This window comes from Tenrec ecaudatus, chromosome 17 (assembly GCF_050624435.1).
Source record: "Tenrec ecaudatus isolate mTenEca1 chromosome 17, mTenEca1.hap1, whole genome shotgun sequence".
In the NCBI taxonomy this organism is placed as follows: Eukaryota; Metazoa; Chordata; class Mammalia; order Afrosoricida; family Tenrecidae; genus Tenrec; species Tenrec ecaudatus.
The window spans coordinates 56,286,980-56,306,332 of record NC_134546.1 but is presented as its reverse complement, the minus strand read 5'-3'; the positions used below and the strand labels follow the sequence as shown (position 1 = coordinate 56,306,332).

Sequence of the window (19,353 nt, the reverse complement as noted above, 5' to 3'; positions counted from 1 at the left end):
ACCTTTGACTTCGATGGTGGCATTTGCTTTAGTGGTACTTTCAAAGACATAGACGCAGTGGTATTCGCCTGAATCCTCAGCTCTCGGCTTAGCGATCCTGTCAGGATGACAAGAAAAACCAAGTGAGGCGGCTGGGAGAAGTCAAATTATACAACAAACAATCCAGTGATGGGGCAGCCAGGGACCCTGCTCTCCAAACCCTGCCCTGAATCCAGCCCACCTCCCCTTTCGTAACAGCAGAACCTCTCCCTTTATGTCCCCACACAGGAAAGCCTCACTCCTTTCTGGGTGCCAGAAGACAGAGATGGAACACTACAGATGCGCGGCCTATGAGGACCAGTAAGCGTGGATGTGCATGCGGTCAGAGGCGAGGGCTGTGTACTCTAAGCCGACTGGCTCCCTTGGGGGCTCCAGTGGAATAACCCAGAGTCGGAAGAGCAGCACGCCTTTTCCCTGGCCTTCTCTACAGACCTCCTTTGCTACACGTGCTCTTCCGGCCTTGTGTGTTCACAGTACCCCTTCCCTGAGCCCTCTCGCTCCCAGGATTCCAAGTGTGACAGGAAGAAGAAAGCAGTCCGCTGACAGAGCCTCAGCCAGAGGGACGGCAGCCAGACGCAATGCTCCTCGCACACGGCCTGAGCCCTCCTCCCTCGCCACCTTCTGGCGATGCTGGTGCCCTTTCAGATTTTCTGGGTGCCAAGTGTCTTCCTGCCTCAGCGTCCGCACACAAGCTGTTCCCTTCCGTAGAACGTTCTTGTCATCACTGTCCAGCTCTCTTTCCCACCAGGTCCTGGCTCATGAATCCCTTCCCCCAGCCCTTTGCTAAACGTCATCACACACTCTCCCTCGTTTAGCAGGGCACCTATCACAACGTGTCATGCATTTATCTGCGTCCTTGATTACTTTTCTGTGAGTTCAGTGATGGCGGACACGGTTTGTTTGGTGTTTGATTCTACACTCAGCACCTGCCAGGGGCATCGAAGACAGCAGAGGGGGAAGGAACAAATGAAGGACTGGATCAGCAGGAACCCGTCCAGGTGGGGAGCTGTGCAGAGATCCCGACTGCATGCAGCAGTGACAGGGCTGTAGGAAATGCAAATGGCCAGGCTCCCATGGGCCACCCTGACACTGGCCCACTCTGTACTCTGGCCTCACACAGCACCTGCCTGCCAAGTAGGAGTGGCTGATCCACTAAACCCACCTACAATCCAGACAAACTAAGCTGAAAGGTCAGCATCAAATCTTGTGGGTGCGGGCTAATGCCGACAGCAAACAACCCCTCCCAAAGGCTGTATCAGGTGATGATATCTAAAACTCCAAGTGGATTCCCATTCATGGGGACCCATCTATGTCAAGAGTAGAAATGTGCTCCCTGGGGACGTTTGTTTCTTAATATTTTTCTTTTCTTAAGTTGACAGATGGTGAAAGGCACAAATTATATCTATTTCCTAGAGCCTTCTTGAACTAGCAAAGTGTCTTGAGATTCATCTATGTGACAATACAGTTCACTGTCCATTTTAAAATAAACTTTCTTTGGGAATCATTTCAGATTTGTAGAAAAGTTTCAGAGTTCCCACACACCCACTTTCCCCACTGTGAATGTATTATCACAACTAAGATACAACTCCGGTGCACTGTTGTTGTGGGGTCACTGAATTCATTTCAACTCCCACTGACCAGTGTGCCAGGAGAACTGCTCTCCTAGGGTTTTCTAGTTGTGTTTGTGTGTAATTAAGTGAAGGTTCACAGGGCAACTAAGTTTCCATTCAACAATTCATACACATTTGTGTCCTGTCAGCGGTTACAATCCCTACAATGTAACACTGCTGACCCCCCATCTCTCTCCTCTCCTAACCTTTCTGAACTGTGTCCTGGGGCAAATGCTGCTAGTGATCTCAAATGCTGCTTATCTGTCCTTCCCCTTACAGACCGAGTCTGACCCTGGGTCCCACAGGGCTGTCGGGAGCAGGCTGCCCAGCGCCTTTCTTTAGCAGTGCCTTGGGGTGAACTCCAGCCACTCACTTCTCAGGTCCGTTAGTAGTCAAGTGCTTAACTGTTTGAACCACCAGGGATTCAAGGGTGCTATCACACGTTTCTAAAAGGTCATTCTCCACGGAATCCACCCTGGAGAGCGATGATGATGACGTAAAAGTCCCAGCACCAGATTGCTATCTGATTCCTCAAACTACTGACTGAGTCCGACAGCCTAATTGTGCCGCCTACGGACTAGCCTTGTGACACAGAGCACAACACTCCCTGTCCTCCATGCTCTGTAAGCGGTTCCCAAACCTCAATGCTCATCCGAATCGTTAGGAAAGCTTTGACAGATACGCTGATTAAGGCTCTCCACGGTCAAACTCGTCTCATGGCCTGCCCAGAGAGCACGCTAACATTATAAATGGGATGTCAGCTGTGACCCCGCCCACCCCACGTGCCCACAGCTGCTGGTCCCTCTCACCTGTACTCCATGTTGGTGGCATTCTTACGAGTGGCCGTCAGTTCTGCCCCGTTCTTTGTCCAATAGCTGTGTGTAAGGGTGTGAGAGCTGGAGGTGAGGTTACACTGCAGGGTGATGGGGGGAGCAGGGAAGTTGTGAATAGTGATCTCCTCACTGGTGACAATCCTTGGCTCTGTAATAAGAGTGAACAGTGATAGCGGGCCATAGCCTTCCGTCCTCAGTAGCCCTGGCCTGAGCGCTGGAGGGGGTGGGAGGGGGAGACTAGAAGAAGAGGGGGGGCAGACAGGACCACATGAGGAATTTCACTTTACCACTTTGGAGGAGAGTCGAGAAAGAAAAAAAACACAATGATTATAAGCAAATGACCACTAGCGCAGACAACAGCCTGGAAGACCAGTTGGCCTAGACGTGAGAGAAGGGGAGCATTACAGGTGCTGGCACTGGTAACAATCCATGTAGGTCTCTGAATACCGCCTTTTCACAATGTGAGACCCACCAACCGATTCTGCGGCAGTTTAGCAAAACCAGGCTCCACCTTGCAGTTCTGAAGACAAAGGCAGTATCAGTTATGGAAGTCATCAGCTCCCTGTGGAGTTGCTGGGCCTTGGCACAGTCATGGGCATAATTGGATAAAACACATAGGGCTGTTCGTGCATTTAAATCTGCTGAACCATCTATGGTCAACCGGCCAAGGCCATCAGTTCTGCAGAAAATGAGTGTAAATTCTGAAAGGTAAGTTTCCCGCTGGAAGCCTGTTGCAGTTCCTGAATTTTGCCAAGGCAAAAGTCTGAAGGAACTATCGATTCCAGTACATTCATATTCCCCAAACAAAACAATAGATATTTTCCCAGAATTGCTCCTGAAAACACATTCTATTCTGCGCTCATCACACCCAGTGTGCAGTGTGTTGGCATCGTGGGTCCTGTAGTTCACTGCGTCCCTGCTCTTTTGGAGTGGCAAAGGTGAAACGCCCAGCTCAAGGCCACAATTATGACCAGTGACAAAGCTGAGTGTAGAAAACACATCTGACAATAGAGTTCTCTATCCTTGTCCCCACCCCAGAACCTCCCCCACCTTCCACCCCAGTGCAAGGTTTGTAACTCCAGCCTCCTGGTTCTACCTGGGCTAGATTACCTGGGACCATTCCGTCAGACATACCATAGCCTATCGAGTAGACCGTTTTACGCCCCACTCATCACTTTTAGAAAGTTCGCCTTTATTTAATACACTTTGAAAGCCATCACTACCATTAAGTCAAGATGTCTTCAACGTTTGTTATCTGTCTTTAATCTTTTCCCAGGGTTGGTTCTTTCCCTACTTTGCTCAAACAGTTCTCAGGTGAGGCCTCAGCTAACCTCTTCCCCCAGCCAAATGAGGAGTTAGTTCTTTTTATTTCCCATTCTTTTCTCCACAATCCTGGGCCCCATGACAGCTACCTGGGAAGGTTTTATGCTGTTTAGTGCTGACTCTGAAACTCCTGGGGGAAGACCTCCCTCCCTCCCTTCCTCCCCTGGATTTGCTCATCTTAAGGCAAAGGGGAGCAGCCAGGGCCATCGGGGGACCCTGGGAAGCTGCGATGCCCAGGGCCCTCCATCGATGTAACTGTGCTGGCTGTAGAGCCAACAGCGTCTAAGACATTTGCAACCAAAAGAACCCGCCAAATCTTCAGGTTTGCCCAGTCCATGAATCCGTTCTACCTATGTTCCAACTCTGGCAAAAATACAGGTGTTATCCTCCATTCAGCACTAGTCCTTACTGGTAACACCAAACAGGGTCTCTATGTACAAATAATGGAGGCAGAGCAACCACTAAGACAGAAGCAGATGCATGTAGACACGTTAGCGCAGTGGTGTCCCATGGTTTCCAAAACACACTGGACAGAAGCCAAGTCCCTGGGCCGTAAGAAGTTGAGCAGAATGGCTGTGAACCCTGCAATGGAAGGCGCACACACACCATCAGCAGAAAGCATCACAGTTCCAGGGAAACTCAAAACCAAGCAAAACGAGTGAGTGAGTGAGAGAGAAAGAGAGAGAGAGAGAGAGAGAGAGAGAGAGAGAGAGAGACCAGTACAAAAGAGGAATTTTAAAACTAAAAAGGCAACATTAAAACCCATACACACTTGTAGGCTTTCGTACTGAAAGGCTATCATCCAATTTCATGCCTGTCCCACTTGGGACTCTCCCTCTGGTTCTTCCCCTCAGACTGCACTGAGAAAGGGGGAACTGGAAGAATGAGGCAAAGAGCTTCCATATGTTTAAATGCAGGGAGGCCAATGTAAAGGCTACTCTTACCTGTGGCGAGGCAAATGACCACAAATGGCAATGCAGCTTAGGGAGGTTAACAAGCTGATGGAAGCAACCTGGTAGATTGTCGACCAAGAATTCTTAGAAGGCAACGGAGAGCAGCTTTACTTTTAAGGGTTAAGGATTTGGGCATATGTCATCTGGGAGAAAGGGGGCACATAGGTTTAACTATGACTGCAGCAAAGGAGGGCCAGGGTGGGTGTTACCTGCCTCTCATGAGAGCTGTCTACAGAGGCCATGGATGCAGCTCTATGGTCTCTGTCCATGCCACATCTGCACTCTGTGCCAGCATGAAAGTGGGGCTCTCTTTCCTGGGGCTGTGCAGTGAAAACGCAAGAGATGAACACTTAGGCAAAGTCCACTGACTCCCGTTTAGAGGCAGCAGGGAGGGGTCCTTGCCCTGGCCACCATGCGGACAAGGTGGAACATGCTGAACGTTGGTAATGCCTCCCCTACGCTGTGCAGGGAGTTGTGGGAGAGTACTGTCAGGAGTCATTGTAGATCGAAGACTTCAATCCTCCCCTAGGAGCTGCTGTCCTTGGGGATGCTAAGATCAAACGGTCCAATTAGAGTTGAATTCAGAGAGATTTTAGAAGGGAAAGAATAGCAATAGGGCTAGAATTGACAGGTAGGGCAGTCTGTGCCAGGGTCTGGATCAATTACATGTAAATATCCCTAAGCGAGGAGGCCTACTTCCCAGTGACCCAAGGGGACACTAGCTCTTTCTCCAGGTTGGTATGTGGGTACCCCAAAGTCTCATCTTCTTTCTAGTCCTTGGACATTGCCTTTCGAGCTGTAAGTCAGGCTCCTGAAAGTCCACAGAAACCAAATGCCCAGCCTCGTCCAGCCTGAAACCCTCTGCAGACCTTTGTGGCCATTTGGGTAATTCTGTTTTTTAAGGAAAGGAGCAAGGGGGGCAGGAAAAGGAGGCGTGCGAGGGAAAATTTGTTTTAAAAATAATAATAAAAAGAAAGAGAGAAAGATTGCTGGGTTAATGTTCCCATTTCCACACAGACAAGGTTTTCTCTTCCCCTTCCAGAAGCAGGCTCTCTGAGTCCACAGCATCCCTGTGGCAGCCCTTCCCGCTCACCTCCAGGCCTCTTCTTCACGGGAGAGCGTCCGAGCTGCCTCAAGAAGCAAGTCCTCATTTCTTACTTTCTGTGACAGAATACAGATTTGGAGTCTGAGTTCAAATCTGTGGAAGTGTGCCTCTTAAATGTAATTTTGCCACTTCTGTGTATTCTCGCTACATCCATCACTTTGTTAAGCGGAAACTTGAGAGCAAGACTCACGGAGTCCTCGCAGAACAGGTGAACAAGCTCAAGGATCTTTCCATTGGACACTAGGAGAAGTCACAGTATTGCTACGGAAATCATGGAAACACTCATGGCATGAAAATATCAGAGTGGGGAGCTGGTGTCCCTCAGGATATCATCTATCTGGGTCTGTAAAGGCAGTGTGGGTGTTGCCCAATGAAAGCCTCACAAGCCAGCCCTGCTCACCTCAAAGAATAAGCAGGTGCACTGCACCATGCAAAGAAAAATCTTTACTTTATTGGCCTTATCCCTCCACCAATGCAGTTTTCCATTTTCTAAAAGTTTCTTCATAATAACCCCCCTGATCATCCTGTGTCCTTTGAGAAAATCTACCAAGATTGCCCCTTTGGAACCCCGCAAAAAAAGAGCTGCCATGACCTTCTGAACTGACCTCTCGGGTCCAGCAGATCCCCTTGGAAGCCACTGCTTGATGGAACTTGTCTTTGAAGGCACTCTTGAGAGACTAAGACCAGCGTATGATTGACAGAACTTGCCTGCAGGCATCCACTGATGCCTCCGCATATTTAGACATGTTTTGGCATGGACCTGTACATGTCTGAACTGGACCTCTACTAGCAATACTTCTTGACTTAGCCTTTTAGCGACTTCTCAACGATAACCAGGTGTGAAGTGGAGCTTGTTTCCCATTGACAGCACTGGCTGGTTGGGGCTTCCCACTTCCTTTCCTTTCTGCTGCTCATGAGTCACTTTCCAGGGAGGGAAATGCCAACAAAAAGCTGCTATGGCTGAGATCTCACCTGGACCTGCTGGGATCGATGAAGGAACGGCTCCTGAGCCAGCTCCACTCACCCTGTCACTCAGGGAGCAGGCCTTAAAATATATATCTATATCTACCTTGCAACTAGGTGTCACCTGGCTCCTCTCCTCTAAAGATGCACAGGGTAACCCTCCAACTGCTGCTTTTATGAGACCAGGAGGCTCCGACGAGCAGGGCCAGTGGGACGGGCTGCAACAGCGGAGGACTGTGATCAGAGAGAAGCGCAAGCCACTGCTTCAGAAGAGAAACAGAGCTGGAACTAGGGGGCAATTCAAGCATGCATGCCCCCCAGCAACCACAACACACCACCACACTGCGCCCATGGCCACATTCCCACCACACAAGATGACACCAAATCACACAGAGGGAAGGGCGAGGCAGACACAAGCTGAAACCCACAAACCAGAGGTGAAGGCGGCTACTCAGAGAGCTTCAGACAGGCACACAGGAGAAATATAAAGTCGTTAGACTAGGGAGAGAAGCAAAAACAGAAAGGCGCCGGAGAAGAAATCAGCAAAGAGAGAGCAGGCACCTACTACAAAATGAAAGGGGGAGAAACCATTTCAACACTACCCTGCCTGCTCCACACTGCCTACTTTTAGAAAAGGCTGTAACTTTTTTTTTTTTTAAGTAAAACTTCCCCAGTTCTCCCTCCCCTACTTCTACTTCTGCCCAACACAGTTGAATGTGGGCAGTCCTGGATCCCCCCAGCTCTTTGTTCCTGAGGAGAAAGACACAGAGAAGGGAGGGGGGTGTGAGTGGGGAGGTGAATGAAGTAGAGAGAGAGAGTGAGAGAGAGCGGAGATGGGGAGGGGAAAAAGTCACCACAGATGTTGTTATACACTACAACCAGAAGGATCGTGGGTTTGAAAAAAAAACAAAACAAAAGGAAGACAAGGGGTGGGGAAAGTGTTCTATAGGGGAAGAGGGAGAGGAAGCTGGGGCAGGTGCACGGGCCACCTCTAAAGACTACGGTACCACTAGTGTAGGGTGCTGGACTCACTCTGCAGGACGCTTATGGTGGCCTGGGCTCGAATCCATGTTATGGAGGGGTTTTGCCTCAAGTCATTCCTCTTGGGGTCGTTGCTGGCCCTGCACTCGTAAGTCCCAGAGTCCTCCAAGGTGAGCCGGGTAATTCTCAGCACACTCACGCCGTTTGACCCGTAGGCGGTGTTTACGGTGACACGGCGCTTCCGAGCACCGTCCCACAGCTGTCTGAAAGACTCTGCCCGGTTGACTTCCGCGTACCACCACTGGATCTCTGGCGTGGGGCTCCCGACCACGTCACAGTACAGCTCAAAGGCGTCCCCCGTGAGCTTAGTTTCTGACATGGGCGACTTGACAAACCCAGCTAGAGGGAGGGGGAGCAGGAATGCAGTGATAGGCCAATCAGAAAAAAAAAGAATCACAGGTGTTAATAGTAATTTAACGAAAAGAAAAGAAAAAGGGAAAAAAATAAAAGCAAATGAGTTGCAAAGAACAAAAACGGATTCATTTTTAAACTATAAAGAGACAGTAATAGCAATTCATACAAGCTCTGAGAAGAACCGTCCTGGGAAGCTTATGAAGCGAAGGCAGGCTGGTCACAAGCTGGGGCAGTCCCGGGCCGGCCAGGCAGAAGCAAGCCCCCTGGAAAGCGCTGAGCAAGAGCCCGGCTGGGAGGAGGAGAAAGGTCATGGGCTCCGGGGAAGCCTCTTTCTCAGAGCACACACCGTTACCTTTCCAAACTCAGGCAAGTGATGAAAGATAACCGGAAGCAGCGGCAGGTTTCTATGCCAAGTCAGGCCCTCTTTTCAGGAAGGGTGAACGCTTGGTAGACACACAACGTCTTTGTGAGCTTGGGCAAGGAATGTTAACTGACCTATGGGCATCTTCTCTTGGGATTCAAGCTGGAAATGTTAATGGAGAAAGGCGGCAGATGTTTCTCTCTGGCAGGATTCTGAGTTCAGCTCGGCCTTTCCCAGCATCCTACTTGTCCCTGGGTCTAAGGCCCACAGCCCAGTTGTCTGTGACTAGGCAGTATGTACCTGCGTGTAGGCCCTAAGGCACAGGAGGAAGGGAGGGGAAGAGGGGTGGTTTGCTTCCAACCAGAGTGAGGATCATCACAGGGCCTCTCAGGACTGGACCCAACAGTAACGGCATCCCAACTCAGTGCCAGTGAATGAAGCCATCATCCAGAAATCCACACCACTAGGAACATGTCCTGGAGACCACCACAGTGCCTGGCAGGCTTTCTCTATATAAGCTCATTGTCTGCCTGCCAGAAGCCAGCTCAACAAACTCTCAGGTGACAGTGAGGCCTCCTCCAGCCCTGAAAGATACTGCCCAAGAACTGCAGAGGATGCTCACTTCCACCTGCCCCCAGTCCACTCAGGTGACACTTCCATTACCACAGTGGCATTGGCAGGCAGAGTCGGAAAACCCCAGGCTAGTTTGAAAACCTTGGTTGGAGCCACAGAAAAACAAATCCCAGTGCAAGCCTGCTCTCCCACCCATCCACTCCACCTCGGGCTTGTCGGGCAGGCCTAGCCAGTCTGGTTACTGTCCTAAGGCACCAGGCAACAACGAAAAAAAGGGTACTGTCAGTGGCAGGGCAACTTCCCCTGGAAAGTCTGGCTCATGATCCATGCCTGCCCCTCTGCAGTGAAGAGAGTGGGGCCAGGACCTGCCAGCATCAGACATCGAACATCCCAGAGGAGGTGGATGAATCAACTCAAACAATTTTCCTTTTGTTCAAAAGCCAAGGATGTACCACCAGGCTGGTTAAAAATGGAGGTTAGGAAATGGAGATATTTCTGTTTATATCAACACTTTTGGAGCTAAACCCCACTCCATGGAACTAAAAGTGGTAAAAGTTAACAAATAAATAAAATAAACACAGATGCCATTCAGTCTGCTATGACTCAGGAAAAGCCCTGGTTCCCAGTGGCTGGTACGTTGAAAGTAGAAAGCCAGGCCTTTCTTCCAAAGTTCTTCTAGGTGGACTAAAACCTTTTGGTTAGCAGCTGAGGGTATGAGCTGTTTGTACCACCAGAGGCTTCCCAAGAATGGTAACTAACACCAAACCAAACTCACTGCCAACTCAGAGACCCTGTCGGACAGGGTCGAAGTGCTGCTGTGGGTTTCCAAGTCTGTAGCTCTTTACAGAACTAGAAAACCCCAGCTTTCTCCCAAGTAGCAATACCTGGTGGACTTGAACTGCTGGCCTTGTGGTTAGCAGCCCAAGACGTAACTACAAGGCCACCAGAGACTCCAAGAATGGTAAAGAGGATAACAGAGGTCAAGGCCTCCCAACATGAACTGGAGTCTTTCAGTGAACGAACGGTGGAGGTCTGGTAAGGGCAGGAGTGCAGGCATTAGAAGGCTGCGATCGTGTTCTGCCTTAAAAATACCATTGTGTACCACCTCTTCATATCCGGTGTCCGTTCCTGGTAAGAACTGTCTCCCAGAGCCCTCCCCCAAGACACAATGTTACCACGCTCAGACACCAGCAAGTTTTAGAATGGCAACAAAGGCCGCACCCTGCATGAAGAGTAGGGCCTAAGGAGCCATGTGGGCAGCCGGGCCTGCACACTGCCATCTTTCTGCCCCCCTGCTGGCCGGCAAGCCAACTACCAGGGAGAGAGCAGGGACGGGAGCTGTTCACCACTGGGTCCATCCCCAGAGAACACAGGAAAGCCGGAAATCCTGAGAGCGGAAGCACATGGGGATCACATCCGCGACCGCTCCCTGGAAGTCACAAATGGTTCCCTTCTCACATTCTCTATGAACTTGAGGAGTGCTAGTCTCTCAAACATGCCCTTAGTGATGCCCTGCAACGTTTGTTACTAGGCTTGGTTTGCATTCTTTTTTCCCTCCTGGATTATGCTTCAAAGGCTCATACTTTGGCTTGTCTAACAATCTTCCGGAAGCACCAGCATCAAAGCAGTGCCAGCAAGTCTGCTGAGAACTGCCCAGAGTTCACTAATTCCAGGGCAATCCCAGAGGCCAGCACCGGCGATGGCTGAGAAACTGCCTGCACATTTCCCCCACTAGGCAGAACCGTATCCGGCACCCAGGCTGGCACCACCAGTACACAAGAAGAGGAGGGAAGGAGGAAGGAATGCTGCTTAATTTTCCATATCTGAGGAGAAAAAAGTCGACATCAGAAACGTTCCTTGAATCACTATGTTATTTGACGTAAACTTAAACCAGCTCGTTAAGAAAGGGGGAACCAATTACAATGATTAATATATAACCCCCTCCTAGGGGGGACAGCAACAGAAAAGTGGGTGAAAGATGACAGTGTTTGGTCTAAGACATGCAAAAAAATGTATAAATTATCCAGGATCCATGAGGGAGGGAGGGTGGGTAGGGAGGTGAAAATGAGCTGATACCAAGGGCTCAAGTAGAAAGAAAATGTTTTTAAAATGATGATGGCAACATATGTACAAATGTGCTTGCCACAATGGATATATGCATTGTATTAAGAACTGTAAGACCCCCAATAAAATGATTAAATATAAAGCTGAATATAAATAACAGGGGGAAAATCCTTAAAACATCAACAATGAATATCTTTCTGTACTACTCTCTTTGACGTTCGTAACACCAGGGGGTCGATTCGAAAAGCTCACAGCAAAATGTTTTTTCCTTCCATTTTCCCATAAACTTTGTGTAGCCCCTCCCCCTTTACAGGGACCCATTGCTTAGCGTCTGTCCGGGCCACCTCTGAGGATAGCACTTGCACTGGTGGCCACTTAGGGACAGCAACGCTCATGCACAGCCTTGGGGACTGTAATAGGGTGCCGTAAGTTGCAATCAGTTTGATGGCAGTGGGCTTTTGGGGGGCAGTAATGGTTTCAAGGGCGCCCTGGTGGAGCAGCAATTACTAAGCATTGGGCAAGTAACAGGAAAATCTGGGGCTCAAATCCACCCGCCAACTCTGAGAAAGGTGGGAGGACTAGCTTCCTAAGGAACAATCCTAGTTTGTTCTAGAGCAGCGGTTCTCAACCTGGGGGTCGAACGACCCTTTCACAGGGGTCGCCCGACTCATAACAGCAGCAAAATGACAGCAATGAAGTAGCAATGAAAATAATGTTATGGTTGGGGGTCACCACCACATGAGGAACTGCATGAAAGAGTCAGGAAGGTTGAGAACCACTGTTCTATAGGGTGGGATGGGATGGACTCATCGACAGTGTGTTTACTATTACTTTGTTGTTGTGTTTAGTTAGAATGGTCCCAAATGCCCCAAGCCCAGCCCACGGTGGCACTGGACTCTGGGTGGGATATACTCAGATAAGGCAGAGGACAGGTGCTTGGGTTCTGCAGGACAAACAGTTGGGTGTCAGTGGGTGGTGCTGGGTGCACTCACCTTCTTCAGAGAAAGCACTATAGGCATGAAGGGATGCATACCTTTAGCTGTTACCATGAATTAGTGGTAGGTGTTACCGTTGCTGCTGTCAGTAGCAGTTGTTAGTAACCTTGTTTCTCACCCAATGGGTAACATTCCGTTACACGTGTTTGGCAATATGTCAAGCACTTTATATTCATTAAGTCACCGATCCTCACAAATGGCTGACGGAATAGGCGCCATTATCATCTCACAGATGGAGGAATTATGATGTCAAAAGCTAAGTACCCCATCCAAGGCCCAGAATCCACTTTCCACAACAGCAATCACTGTGTCTTAACAGTCTGGGGACAGTTCTTCTGTAGGTATTTACAAGTTAATAGGCATGCTTTGTTACCAATTAATCCTATTAATTAGTTAATTAATCATTTCCAGCCACCCAACACGCCAGGAGTTGTCTAGTGAAATGTGCAACACACCGGGGCATTGACTCCTGCAGCCAGACATCATCTTATTCGAGGAGCGAGGGGAGCGAGGCAGAGCTTTCCTGAAGCAGCTGCATGTGGGGAGTGGCTCTGGAGGCCAGGCTGTCCCCACCCAGACTCCTGGTTCTGACCCGGTGTCACAGGCCTGCTTCCTAGGAGGAAGGTGTCTGGTCAGAGGCTGGAGGGCAGCACCTTACATTCTTGTAACACTCAACAGTTGACAAGTCTCTTCCACATTCATTCTGTCATTCTGTTCACGCAACTCCAAAATGTTCAGAGGGCGGATACGGAAGCAGGGCCCGGACTTGCCCAAGATCATACTTCTCTAGGAACTGAGGCGCTAGACCCCCGTTTTCCTAGTTCTTAATCCAGCTAGGGGAGTCCTTGACAGCTGAACACAGCAGAAAACATGAAAACAGATCTCTTTTCCCACCTAGCAACTGGGGGAGGGGGGGGGGACCTTCACACAGCACTGTGAAATCACAATTAGCAAGGGAAAGTTATTAGCGACCATCTATCTCATTAGCTATCCCAAATTAGCTCAATTCTGGAGAAGAGCAGCAGCAGGTCACACGGCAGGAGGCAGGCAGCTCAGAGCCAGGACGCACTGGGCTGCCTGTCAGGACCCAGGGCTTCAACACAGGCCTCACCTGGAGCACATCCTGCCTGATGCTTGGCGCCACCCGGAGGGCAGCAAGGCATCTACAGCAACTCCCCGTCAGGGCGCACGGTGGATTTTCAAATACTGATACAGCAAAGTGGCCCCCTCTCTCCTTCCCACCCCCATAAAATCCACCCAGCTCATCAGTGCCTGTGCTCAGACCTAAAACCATTCCCACCAAGTACTAATTTCAGTACTGGGCTCCAGTGATGGGCGTGGGGAGCTTCATGGGGGCGAATGGCTTTGGGGAGGGAGGGGCTAACAGCTGAGGGTGGCAGGCAGAGCACCCAAAAAAATAAGATGCAGAGAAATGGGGAGACGTGCAATACAAAGTTGCCTGCGTGGGGTGGGGGATGGGGCGAGGCGGACAGCTGGGGCTAGCGGGCGGAGAAAAGGAGGCGCTCTCTGGCAGCAGACCTGGGTGTGTAGCTCTGCAGCAGAGGGTGAGAACGAAGAGGGAACACAGAGCAGGAGAGCCCCAATCCCACATAAGCCCTGCGGAAGCAAGAAGCCCCAAAGGCAAGCCTGAGCCCCACACCAGTGGAGTGGTTTTTAACACAAGGAGATTTTCTGTTCCTCCAGCTTCTCTCCCTTGTCCCTCAACTGACTACTGCCAAGGTCAAGCCTTCAAATCTAGCCTACTATTATCACCCCTTTCTTTTGGGGGGGCAATTATTAAACAGCTGCTCCCTTCAAGGCCCTCCCTGCCACTATTCCCTGTGGGTGGCTCATGCTGTGCACTCCTTCATGCCTTGCAGTGCAGAAGAAATGACAGCCAAGGACACAAAGTGTCTCTAACACACACTCTAAAATCATCAGCCTCGGCAAGACCTGACATGGAGCCTCTGGTCACAGGGTCTCTATGCATGCCGCTGCTGTCACACTTGCACACACTCACAAGCTCCCGGACGGCCTGCCTAGGCCTGAGGTGTATGCAAGCAGCAGCTTGTCTGTCCCTGCTCTAGTCCACCAGAAGGCAGGCTACAAGTCTGTAGGCACCCACTCCATGCCTACCGACCATGGGAAGGGCTAGGCCTGAGACCCTGGGACTGTTTGAACATGGAGTAGCCGGACTCTTGCAGTAGGAAGGAGGCAAATGGGTCTGAGTCGTATCGCCACATACAGATGGCAGCAATTAATTACGAAGCATTTCCAGATCCAAGTCTGCTACTCTCGAAGCTCCCTCTGTTGGGCAGAAATGACGGGAGCTTGGACATAAGATCTCCCTCACTGGCTTCTACACCAGGGCGCCACTGGCCCACACTCACCCTTTTATTATGAAATCACTCTTATCCAAAACAGCTTCTAGAATTCTGCTTGGTACATAGAAGCAGGCCTACAGCTTTAGAGAAACAAGGAGATCACACAGTTTATTGATTAAAGGCAGAAAATTCTAAAACCAGACTGTCTGGGTTCCCAGTCAGGGTCTGTCACTAACCGTGTAACCTTGGGCTCAAGTGGCCTTAACCTCTTTGAGGTTTATCTCCCTAACCTGTAAAATGGGGCTACTTCCTAGGGTTACTACGAGGATTTCATGAGACGATGAAGAAGTCCCACAAGCAGGTGCAGTGCACACAGGTAAATACTCGATAATGTTAGCTATTATTCTATTTCCTCACAGAAATAAACACCAAACCGGCCACGGGCAGGAGACTTCAGCACCGCTTTACAAAAGGCTGGAAGAAAGAGCCTTTACATCTGAAACGAGCCTTACCTTGGAATCCAACGTCTTTAAGAAACAATAAAAAAATCAGACCTTTCAAATAAAATGAGTAACAGAACAGAAATGCTCACTGGAGGAGGCAATGACAAAGAAACTAGTCTTTCCTTCCTCCCAGCAAACTAGAACGAAGAGTGATATGCTTAAGTGTGGACTTAAGCATGAGCAAAAACTATAGCGTTGTTAGTCATTAAATCTTGGATATTTTGAACACTGGGAAAAGTCCAGAGTAATGAAAATCTCCCTTAAAAATATTAAAAGAACTCCACCCAACACCCCCCCCCCCAAAACCCAACCAATTACAAATTAGGCTGCTTAACCATGGTATGAGGGGAAAGATACTGGGTATCGATTGGGCAGACCACACTAAGTTTATTAACTATTAGAGACCACGATGAGACACAATTTTAGACAATGGCGGATTCACTGAACTGCCATCTAGGATTTTGAGAGTCATACCTCCCCACTGAAACACACGGGACTTTAAATATGAAATGCGAATTATCACCACCAATGTAATAAGGTATTTGTAAAAATCGTGGAAGAGTTTTGTAAATGGAAAGCTCTTGCAAATGGACATAGAGGCGACAAGCATCTGACAAGATGATGAGCTATCCTTCAGGCAGGATCTTCACTGAGTCCGACAGCCCCAGTGGCATGCGCTACCTAGACCCGTGGGCCTTCCAGAGATCCAAGGCCACAGAGGAGTGCAGACGGCTCCTGAAAAGCCAGGGGTCCTCCCGCCTCAGAAACAAAAGCACATAGGCCACATTCTGCATACAATCCCAGTGGTGTTTCGGAGCCCAGGCTTGACACCCTGAGTCTAGACTGAATGAGTAGATAGGCCAGCAGGGCCTCGCCGTGAAGCCAAGCGCACGCTTGATGGGGAAATGAGTCATGGTGTGGAACATTTGCATTAGATTCTACTTCTTCAACTTTAGTCTCCTTACCTGAAAAGTGGGGATAAAAGCTCAGACTTTCTTCATATCAAACCCACCAACCAGCAAAACAAAACAACACACTGCCATCGAGTGCCTTCTCATTCACAGCAATTCCAGATAAGGTTTGCAAGACTGCACACAGCCTCATCATTCTCCCTTGAAGTCACTGGTGGGTTTGAGCCAATGACCTTGTGGTTAGCAGCCCAAGCCTAATCCCCAGTGCCACCAGAGTTCCTTGTCTTCTTTGTAAGGTCAAGGAATACCAGCAATATATGAAAATCCCTTTGTAAAGCCACACTGTAGCAATGTAAAGTGGCAGCTTCACGCAAGAACACTGAGCCCCAACAGCCCTGCCTGCTCTGCTGAGGTGCCTCAGAAGTGTGGGGCAGGCTCTGAGACTCAGCCAGGTGGGAGGGGATAGTAGTATGAGGGAGTGTCAAATGTTCCTGGAAAAATTTCATTATATTTTCATTCCATTTCCCATGAAATTTTGGTAGCCCCTCGTATCTGCCATGCTGACTTTTTGTGAAATTCAACTTTCCAAAAGGAAACAGAAAAAAAATGAAAACCACTGACCCAAAGGATTTAAAGAGGTTCCAAAGTAGCACTAAATAGTTGCCAGCAATCAGCAAAAATGATTTAGAAGAAATTCTTGGATTAAAAAATAAAGTCTTAAGAGAATTAGAACTTAACAACAGATCTAAAATACAGGATGAGAGGAAAATGTTGTGTAAAAAAGAAAGACCATCTCTGCACTAGCCCTCTTTTGCATTTCTTCCCTACAAGGTCCAACACTCTCTGGGGCCCAGGAGACTTGTTAAAGCTCCGTCTGCTAGTTCTCAGACCCGCCTAGGCATCACTTGCCTAGGCTCGGCTTGTGTGCGACTCAGGTAAGCACCTTCATTATAAAGATGCTCTGGAGACTAACAATACTCCACCCCCACATCCCCATCCCTCACTCCAAGGAACAGAAGAGGGGTTTTATTTTATTCCCGAGCCAAGCAAGCAACCTGAGTCACAGTAACAGATCAGGTCTCATTCTGACTGAAATCAAAATGGCCAGAGCTTTTGAAAACAAATGCTGTGTCCAAATGGGAAAATACTATAACCACCAACTGCTGTTAAATTGGTCTTTTTAGGAAATTCACTTCAGAACCCTATGCTGGCACACAAAGCGGGGGGAGGGGGGAGAAGCTGGTTTTGCTAACACTAAAAACAATGGCTGTTCCATGCAAGGAAAATAAACCAAAGTATATAAACCAGCTTTATTCCAGCTCTCGGAGATAGTAATAAAAAATCTTGGTTCCATGAGAAATCATGATATATTTAAGCAAATGCTCCCAAAAGCTTTCTTACCACAACACGGTACAAAAATAGCTCTGAGTAGATCCAGAACTATACCCAAAGGAAGACAGAAGCTGCTGGGTTTTGTTTTTCCTAAAATACAAAACCATTTTAAGATTGTGCCTCAGTTGGCCCTCCAGTTATGATTTATTAAGAGCAAAGTGAAAACAAGTTGTTGGAAAGGTTGAATAATCTGGTTAATATGCCACTCTGAAAAGTCCCAAGTAATTACTGTCAGAAGCTAACCTACACAAATAATTGTGTGTGAAATGTGTCTGACTACAGATGGAATAGAACTGCTAACCAGCTCACTGACTCGATCAGCTGCACCGAAACGGGATTTACATGTTAAAGAGAACACAGTTCATCTCAACTGTCCAAAGGGTAATACAGTTCATCTCACCTTTCATCATCTGCCCCATGACTATGACAGTGAACACGAGCAGTCCACGCTGACAGTCTGCAGAGCACCTAGAACATACTAACTGAAAGGCCAGCCCCGACACCTCTTTATCCTACTATTTTCCCAGAGACCAGAGCCAAATCCTAGGCACAAAGGGAAGTTCTGTCTTTGATTTACATTCCAGGATTTTAGGTCACGTAGGCTCAGTCTTCACAGCTGATGAGTTACCTACAAGGCAATAAGCTTACAGGAGCCCTGGTGGTACCATAGTCAAAGTGCTTAGCTGCTAACCAAAAGGTCGGTGGTTTGAACTCACCAGCTGCCCCGCGGCATATGGATGTACAAGGTGACAGTCTTATAAATCCCATGGAGCAGTTCTACTCTGTCTTCTTATTAGCTTGCTAGGAGTCAGAAGCCACTCAATCAGCAGTAAGTTTTGCTGTCTTTGTTTTTTAAATAGCGTACAGTGGACATTACACTGGGAACTTCATTATTATCAAAGGCAAAACCAATTGTATCAATCACATTTGTGATTGATCAATCAATTGTATCAATCACATTTGTGCATGTTGCCATCAATTTTCAACGCATTTTCTTGACTGCAACTCTTTACTGGAGTAGAAAGCCCTGTCTGTCTCCCTCAGAGAGCTGGTGGTTTCCAACTACTGACCTTGCAGTTAGCAGCCCTATGAGTAACAACTACCCCACCAGGGCTCCAGGGTGGGCCCCAGGAACCTGCACTTCTAACCAGTTCTCTGGTCCAGACCACGCTAAGACAATCACTGTCTCAGAGATTCTGAAACTAACATTTGCAACTTTCAGATGGAAAATCTGGGCATTGGAGCCACACAGATGTTTCTGAAACCATATAAAGACGAGTGCAGCAGCTGAGTCTGTGATCATACCCAAAAGAAGTCATGGAGCAAAAATAGTTGCTAAAAACCTGTCACTCACGATAGGATTTCTTAACAGTGGCTTTTATATGTGTTCAGTTTACCCATCTATAAAGTTAGCAACGTGCCTTTAATTCAATTTGCCGTTTATTGAGGGCCTGTTTGTCAAAGACTATGCCCAGGGAGAGTTTATAATCTCTGCCCCTAAAAGGAGCATGGTCTTACAAGACTAGAAGCACATTAATACTCAACATGATGTAATATATAGTGACCACTCCCATAGTATGTATACAAGACTTTCAACGTAAATGAGACCTTTCACAGCAGACATGTACAAGGCTTTCCATAACAGGTATCAACAACAGGAACATACATTTGGAGTAATTTTACTGCATATGCACATGTGGACGCCTAGAAAGCTTATTTGAGCCTAGCCTTGCTGGGGGTGGGTAGGTGGTGGTCTTGTTCTAGGCAAGAGGAATCAGGAATTCAGTGTTGGAGAGACATCAAACCAAAATCCAAACCCACTACCATCCATCGATTCAGAGACTCTAAATAAGGTTTTTGAGATTATAAATCTTTATGGAAATATCCAATCTCATCTTTCTCCCTAGGAGCAGCTGGTGGATTTGAACTGCCAAACTTAAGGTTCGTAGTACCTAACCCACAGTGCCACAAAGTAGCAGGAATGAGTACTTAGAAATAAAAAACAAAAA

At 48.4% G+C, this 19,353-nt stretch overlaps 1 protein-coding gene across 4 annotated transcripts in view; it reads right to left on the bottom strand.

The window, feature by feature from the left end:
* NPTN (neuroplastin) overlaps positions 1-19,353 on the bottom strand; it is a 70,589-nt gene that overhangs the window by 24,748 nt on the left and 26,488 nt on the right. For 3 of the 4 annotated variants that reach the window (XM_075535817.1, XM_075535818.1, XM_075535819.1), the window contains exons 1-3: positions 7,859-8,212; positions 2,459-2,630; positions 3-97 (exon numbers count right to left, since the gene is read on the bottom strand). In XM_075535817.1, coding sequence (XP_075391932.1) covers positions 3-97; positions 2,459-2,630; positions 7,859-8,186 — 595 coding nt within the window. In that variant the 5' untranslated portion in view covers positions 8,187-8,212. Of the gene's footprint in view, positions 1-2; positions 98-2,458; positions 2,631-7,858; positions 8,213-19,353 lie in introns of those variants that run through there. The other variant, XM_075535820.1, reaches the window with a different exon arrangement.